The 8,170-nt window shown below is 47.1% G+C and overlaps 1 protein-coding gene across 1 annotated transcript; it reads right to left on the reverse strand.

Moving 5' to 3' along the window:
* Positions 1–39: 39 nt before the first annotated feature.
* On the reverse strand, positions 40–3,132 carry rpl29 (ribosomal protein L29). The gene is made up of 4 exons (XM_086149633.1): positions 3,089–3,132; positions 2,604–2,656; positions 2,419–2,483; positions 40–217 (listed from the first exon to the last, which is right to left on the reverse strand). Exons 2-4 carry the CDS (start codon positions 2,638–2,640, stop codon positions 125–127), a joined length of 195 nt encoding a protein of 64 aa, XP_086005759.1. The 5' UTR covers positions 2,641–2,656; positions 3,089–3,132; the 3' UTR covers positions 40–124.
* Positions 3,133–8,170: the final 5,038 nt, after the last annotated feature.

An 8,170-nucleotide genomic window follows, 5' to 3' on the forward strand; every position in this document is an offset into this window, starting at 1 on the left:
ACACAAACCAGACAAACATCAAGAGATTCAAAAGGCAAGTTTTTTTTTAAACAAAGCATTGCTTTATTATGATGGTGGCAACAGTCTGTGGAACACTGACAAGACAGGGATGGAAGAAGGCTGCTTATTTTGCCATCGCCGCCTTCCTTGCTGCCTTCTGGCCCTTCTTGTTGTGCTTCTTAGCGAAGCGCATGTTTCTCAGGAACTTAGGATCCACCTGCAGAGAGAAGAAACAGTATGACAAAGGTGCACGACCAGCAACCTCTTTAACAGACTCTGGGTTTAAGAAATACGGTATGTCGGCCACACAGCCTGAGGCTGACAACCGCCAGGCTTGCAGGTCAAGTGGATCTTTAACATAGCGACAACGGCATCATAGCTGTCAGACGTCAAGTCACCAGAGCACAATAATCACAACAGCCATCTGTTGGTGGGGGACGGTTTCCCAAAATGCAACATGCTTCCTTTCAAGTAGTTCGGCTGAGAGCAATGTTTGATTAGCAGAACCCCCTCACACATCAAGGTGCCATCAAGCAGGTATGAGACCTCGTCTATCAGTCACGCAGAGACTACCTGTGTTTCCTTCAACAATGTGATCAGGAACAACTCTCAAGGTTTTACCTCCAAGAATATCATACCTACACACATCCTCTTCCAAAAAATCAGATGTTCTGAGGATGAAAACAGCACAGCAGTTGCCTCTTCCTGAGGCAGCCCAAAACCTCAATACATTAAATCTCTTCTCTTACCAAGTTGGCCAGCGAAAGGCAACTAAGGCACAGTGCTTTGCATCCCAGAAGGCATTTTGCAGCTTCATAGCACTAACCACTGAATGTAAACATGAAACATCATCCTATCAGAGCATTGGGCCACAGCCTTATTCTTTATGCAGTCAGATGCCCCAGGAAGAAATACAGCATTTAATCAATAAGGACATGCCTTCAACTGGCAAAACAATTTTGACCAGCATTCCTTTAAGAGAGGAACAAACATAAGGCCATTATTATCACAGCCAGATCTTCATTCTTGACCCAGGCATTACATTTGTTCAAATAGAATGCAGATTCCTCCACTCCATGTATCCATATCTGGCATTTATAAACAGGCGTGCACGTCACTATGGGGATGTAGGTAATGGAGAAGTGTTTTATCTGCAGCGCAGCCAGCAACTTAAGTTATGTTGAAGTGCATAGAACTGAGTTCATCTGTGAACGAAGGAGCAGATGCTATTTCTTAACCTGTGGAAAAACAGGAAACCATTTCCACACATCAGACAACAGAAGGGTTTTAGTCACTGTCTGATAAATATATACCTTGTCTAGGATATCCAACACCAGACATTTCTGCTGTCACACTACAAGTCCCTAAGTCCAACAGTCCTTGCGTTCCTGATGTCACTGTATCTCAGTCTGCCAGCTTCCGCATATTCTTCGAGACAATCACACTAAAATCTGTGCCAGTGTTCCTGACTTGGTGGCGCTACATGGCAACAGATTAAGGGATTTCCCAAAAATGCATTACGTTGTATTCATATACAGGTGTTAAATTGACAGCTTGGCCATAGCTTTGAAAAGACAATTTTTAGATGTTTACCATCATGTACAGACTCGCCCGAAGCAAGTTAGGGATCATATTTGTCCATTGCTGTTAGTTTGGGTGACCACATTAAAAAAGGTCTGGGGACAAATCTCAAAGCGGAGGGCGGGACGGTCAAAAGGCTCCGCATCTTCGGAGAATCATACCAGGGCTTGCTGCTGAGTAACAGATCAAACGGAACGCATGACTTCCAGTCCTGGATGGTGACTTCCTCTCCAAATCGCAGTCAGGATAATGATTGTCAGAACATACTTGTTTAGGCAACTGGAATTTAATTTCTTCAATTCTGAAGAAGGCTCTTGGATGAGGGGTGAAACCTCTTCAAGCAAAGACAAAGTCTAGGTGCCACGAGTATAAGATTTCATCAAGAATCCAATGTGACCTGGAAGACTGAGAACCTCCACTGACGATTGAAGGAACAGCCCTAACACAACTAGTAGGGGACAAAATGCGTTACTATGGCTGCGTTACAATGTTTCATTCTGTTAGTATTAAATCAATCGCACCATGGTGACAGGAATCACTATGCTGACAAAATTAACGTACAGGTTCTAATAGGTATACGTGGTTACATTTTCAAATACAGGGAGGCTTCATGTCAACCTGACCAATTCTTTGGTATGCTCCATTGATGAACTGTTACCCATAGTGTAAGAATTGACATATTGACAGCTGTGGTGCTAATCACCTCAAACTACGACCTGAAAAAAAACATTTAATACATGTCACAATCAACAACTAGCAGAAGGTATGAAGAGATTATCCTCGAAAAGCACTTTTCAATCCGTGAATGCGGTAACTGTCAAACGCGGCTTTACTCACCCCCTTCAGAGACTCGTAGCGGTGAGATCTGGGCTTCCTGATGCCGTTCCTGTGGGCTTTACGGGCTGCCGGAGAACAACACAACATTAACCTAGAGTTAGCCGCGGCTAGCAACAAACCACACACATGTTGATGCAGGTTCTCAAGCGATGACGAGAAAACACGGCGTCCGGTTTGCTACGTACACTGGTTATGGGTCGTGTGGTTCTTCGACTTTGCCATTTCGACTCGGGTTTATCTGTCAAAGAGGAGAGAACAGTCGGTGTCGGTAATCGGAGCAGACAAGGGCGCATGCTAGCCTAGCTACAGACGCTAACTGGAAGAGGTTATTAGGTAAACACTACTCAATGTGAATTACAACAAAATGGGGGACTTTATATTAATGTAATGAGGAAATCTTTATCATTTAAAACAAAAAGCTAATAGTGTCAATTGCTCAGTTTAGCTTTGCAGAGAGCCAAGCACTAGCCGGTGGATGCTACATGATTGGCTAGCAAGCATTGGTATCACCAAATCAACACAAAATGGGGGAAATCCCTGAAATAATATGGAGGACACAAAAACGAAGGGACACTTATGCCAAGACTGTCGACATTTGGCGGCGGAATAGCGGCGTCGGGGAGGATTAATGAAGATTGAAAAGGTACAACCGCTGAAGAGTGTTTCGTACCTGCCACACGAACGGACGAAAACCGGAAGAGGACGAGCGCGAGCCAAGAGAGGGAGTAAACGAGTCCGGACGAAAAGGGGCGGGGCTGAGGCTGAGGCGAAAGCGCCCGGCGGGGAGCATATTGCCCCCTAGTGGTCAACTCCGGAACTGCAACACACAGTTGCCACCGCCAGATGTCAGCAGACTCCAACCAACGACCAGACGAGGAGGAAACGAAAACAAAAACGCAGCGGGAGCGCGCATACCTGTCCGCGTCCACGTGTCCGGACGTGTCCATTTGAATCCTTAGGAGATTGTATTGAGCAGAATAGCATCGAGGGACGCACAGGATTGTCCAGCAAAACGTGTTTTTACAGTCTTTATCTGGAATGGCAAAATACTACTTTTGTTCATTCATTCATTCATTCACTCATTCATTCACCAGGTTCGTGGAGGGTCCAAGGTCGTTGACTACCCCAGCTGTCATTGGACGAGAGGAGGGGTTCCCCTTGGACCCGTCACAAGGACATATAGAGATATTAAATAATTCACTCTGTCATCTGAACAATGTAGGGTCTCCACCGAACCTCCATTTGGACTGCAAGAAGAACTCTGAGGAACCCCACGCAGACACAGGAAGAACATGGAACCTATAGGGGTGCAACCAGGGACCTTCTGTGCCCAAACCTCTGCACCTCCATGCGACTTCCTAATCTCATTTAGGGATTTTTTTTTTTCACATGAATTCCATAATCCTGATTACTCCTGCGCATTCCTGTCAGACATTAGCTTAAATCAGCCAACGATCGGAAAAGGATACAGATCAAAAAGCAACTTCTGCTCGAATCCACAAGACGACCTTGAAGGGTCACGTCACAATAGAGGAACCGGAGCGCCAGAAAATAGAAGGCCGAGTATAGCTGTCTTTTGAGGCTTGTTTCACTTCTCCTGCCGAGGGAAGGGCTGGGGTTGGATTAGTAGGTCTTGAGCGGTGGAGGAGAATGTTAGGGTGGTGCAGGACTTGTATGACAGCTGTGAGTTCAAGGTTGAGGTCGGAGGCACGTCACGGACCATCTCTGAGCCCCTTCTTGTTCGCTATGGTGATGGATTGATGGGGTTAGATGCGAATATCCATCCTTGCAGATGGTATTGTGATCTTCAGTGAGAAACATCTAGAGAGGTGCAACCGTGCTCCCGGAAATAAAAGGAATGTAATAAGAGGTTAGCTTCAGAAGGGCAGCATACATGTGAGGGAATAAGAGGAACCCAAGTGGAACAGTGAGGCTACAGGGGGTGGAGATGAAGAATGTGGAGGAGGGTCAATGGAGAGGGTGGAGAAACAAGCGGGTTAGACTGGGTGGAGAAAGGTGTCAGGGAGCATCAGATGAAACGTGGAGAAGATGGAGGTGAGAGCAGCCATGGTGTCTGGCTTGGAGACGCTGAGGAGAAGACAGGAGGCAGAAGAAATGAAAATGTGGAGGTTCCTCTTTGGAAGTGAGGAGAATGGAGAGGATCAGGAATGAGACCATCACATGTCAGAGGTCCTGGAGATAAAGTCATACTTGAAGGGTTTGGACATGGACAGAGGAGGGATGTTGAAGCTCTGGGTAGAGGCTGCTAAGGTTGGAGCTGCCGGGCAGGAGGTCCAGAGAGGAGGAGAAGAGGGCAGCAGGTTAGATGTATGCAGATGAGTGACTGTGGAGACCCTAGCGGATGATCACCAGACATCCTTCCTCCACTTGCTCCAACGAGGTGTTTTCCTCAGTATCTTCCAAACCTGTGGTCTCTCTGCTGCTAGTCTACCTCTTGCTCAGCCACATTCTCCACCTCATCCCTCCTCCTCCTCCTCCTCCTCCTCTTTCTTCTCGGCAGAGGTCGGGTGAATCCCAGCTCAAGCAGAAGAACTCACGCGGCGTCGTCCTATATTTAGATCCCGTTTGATCCTCGCCCCTCTCCTCTACCCGGACCTGCTGCATGTTCTCCGATAACTTCTCTCCTCCTTCTTCTTTACCTTCTTCCTCGTCTCCTTCTTCTTGATGTGATCCAGGAAGCCCTGGTCTCCATTTCCCATGAGATGTGTGTGTTACTGTGGTATTCCATAGCAACGCGAGCACACGAACCTATGTACTTTTACTCTCAAGAATACTCACAGAGAGTACTGAAGACCTCTGCTCTACTCGCTATGGTGCATCATGTATGTATTATAACTGCATTATTACAGTATTAAAAGGTATTTGTGAATAGTTGAGTAGTATTTGGATCACTTTCCATGAACTATGAATACTCTGTTTATGAAGTACTTGCCATATTCCTCCGCATGTTAGATACTGTGTGGGATGTGAGTAGCATATGTGTCATATTACAACGTAATTACAGTATTAAATAGCGTTTGAGGATAGTTTAGTAGTACTTGAAATACTATCCATATGCTATAAATACTCAGTTTATGAAGTACTTGCCGGATTCTTCCGCATATTCGATACTGCATTGGATTTGAGCATTATATGTGTCATATTACAGTGTTATTGCAGTACAAAATGGTATTTTTGAAAAATGTAGTACTACACAGATCTCAATCCATACATGAGGAATACATATTAATGAATACTCAGTTCAAAATAGCACTTGGCAGATTCTTGCACATACTCGCTGGTGCATTATGAGAATTATACATGTGACGTAACGGCGTTATCACATTATTCAAAGGTATTTAGTTTAGTTTAGTGGCGTGTGGATCACAACCCATATACTATGAATACTCCGTTTTGAAGTACTTTCTGGATTCAATCATATGGATACAAACACCCTTTCATTCATTTATTCAGACATACAACCATTCACCCTTTCATCAGCCTTACATTGGTCACTTCTATAGGCTTCTGTAATGTGGTAACACGTCATCCACTCATTCATTCATTCTGTCATTAATCTCTGACAAAAACCATTCACCCTCTCATTCACACGCCATATAGAAACATACAACCATCCTCCCTCTCGTTACCCAAATGGAAGTCACTTCTATGGGCTTCAATTATGTTGTAACAGTTCATTCATTCATTCATTCATTCATTCATTCATTCATTCGTGCTATAAGGCTCATCCTGCCCATGGAGTTGGGGGGATTGTGTTACTGTGCCCCGACAACAGCCATTCACTCATTCATTCACACGTCACGCAAAGATGTCTAGCAAATCACCCTCTCACTGGGGCTCCGAACCCCTCAGAGGTCATTCACCCACTCATCAGGTTGGGATTCCTTCCTTTCTCTCACGTGAGGCGTCTAATTTGATGAATGAAACATGTGTGTGTGCGTGTGTGTGGTGGCAAAACTGCATCAGTGGGGGTGTGTGAGGTGTGTTATTACTAATCTATTACCATGTTATTATGGCGCGCGAGAAGACAAGAGGCTTCTTTAGTCCTGTTTGAGCCCTGAATCTGGAGAAGTGGAAGGTCTTGGAGATCCGGAGCAGCTCCTCCAGGACCTCAGCTGAGCAGGTTCTCCCTGTGTGGGTTCACTCCATGTTAGCAAGCAGGGTGTTCTTCATGTTCTTCATGTTCTCCTGCATATCTAACGTCTAAGTTCTCCTGCCTGGGTTCTCTCCAGGTTCTCCGGCTTCCTCCGCAGTCCAAAGATGTTCAGCGGGTTCACTGAAGACCTTAACCTCTCCATAGGTGTGAATGACGTGGTGATGGACAGCTGACCCGTCCATGTTAAGCCCCGCCTCTTGCCCCAGTCTCAGTTGTGATTGGCTCCCACAGGACAAAGCAAGAATGCGCGTCTCCTCGTCTTGACCTCAAAGAAAGTTCAACCAACGGTCTTCCAAAGTTCTCCATCCTCTCGTCCTCCTCTTCAGCGGTGCGCCCACCCACGAGAGGAGGACCTGCTCTCCTCTGCAGTGGAAGCCTGTGACTCACAGAGCGAGGGAGTGCGGGCTTCGCCGGCCCTGGAATCATCTTCTGCCGGGCGGGAATCCACCACCCGCCCCCCCGGCTCGGTTTCATAACAGCACACAGGTGGAGGTGGGACGCATCTCCACCAGCTTCAGAGTCCTGTAGAAGAAGCGCAATCCGGCTTTTGCACCACATTCACCAATATATAGCCTTGGATAGAAGCAAACAGGAAGTGGATCTGAGGATGTTGAGCTGTGAACGTCTTGCAGCGAATGTAACCCTTCCCGGTTTGGCGTTCTAAAATCAAAACACACACACAGACACACACACACACACACGCGCGCGAGCCGCCTCACCCTGCTGCACCAGATCCGTCAATCACTTGCCGCAGCTGTTAGGTAACGGATGCACCTTTAACCTGCACGCGCTTCGCCACACGGCGGAGTTAATTTCATACGTGACCTGCATACATACACACAGACGCACACACACATGTGCGTGCAAACACACACACACACACACTGTGAGGAGGTGTGATGAAAGATGTTGCACAACAATGCGCTGAAATCAGCGAGCTGAATGGCGTCAGAGGAGCGGCTTGTTTGCGACACGTACACACACACACACACACACACACACACACACACACACACACGTCGTAGACTGCATGACCCCACGTTGAAGGGTTTGACCCAGTTAATCAGTTAATGCCACTTCATGCTTCGCAATTGTTGCGTCTTGACGTATCTTAACGAGCTCTGGAAGCTGATTGGCCGACGTGAAGAGGTGATCGGAACCTCGGGTTCTCCACCTGAGAAGATTCACGGCCGATGGAGTCGAGCCTGCTGGTTCTTGGTTCGGTGGCGGTAAACTTCCTGTGGGTCCTATGCTCTCCCCGCCTCTACGTGGGTTCAACTAAGGTTCCTCTTGGTTTTACCATCTCTAAATATGGGCCTTTTGATTGACAGCTGACCCATCCCGGTTAAGCCCCGCCTCCGAGCCCGGCAGGAATTGGCTGGCGGCGGCGGCGGCGGCCTGGATCTCCACATCTATCCTTCTTCTTCTCCTCTCCTTCATAGCAGGAAGGAATCTGCTGTCAGGATGTGTGTAATTACAGCGGTGGATGGCCTACATGTGCGCGCCCACACACACACACACACACACACACACACACACATGGAGAGAGTGGTAGTTACAGCTAGAACCCTCCAT

The sequence above is a fragment of the Fistularia commersonii genome, chromosome 7 (assembly GCF_037954325.1).
Source record: "Fistularia commersonii isolate RoL2024-O1a breed Wild chromosome 7, RoL_Fcom_v1.0, whole genome shotgun sequence".
Lineage (NCBI taxonomy): Eukaryota > Metazoa > Chordata > Actinopteri > Syngnathiformes > Fistulariidae > Fistularia > Fistularia commersonii.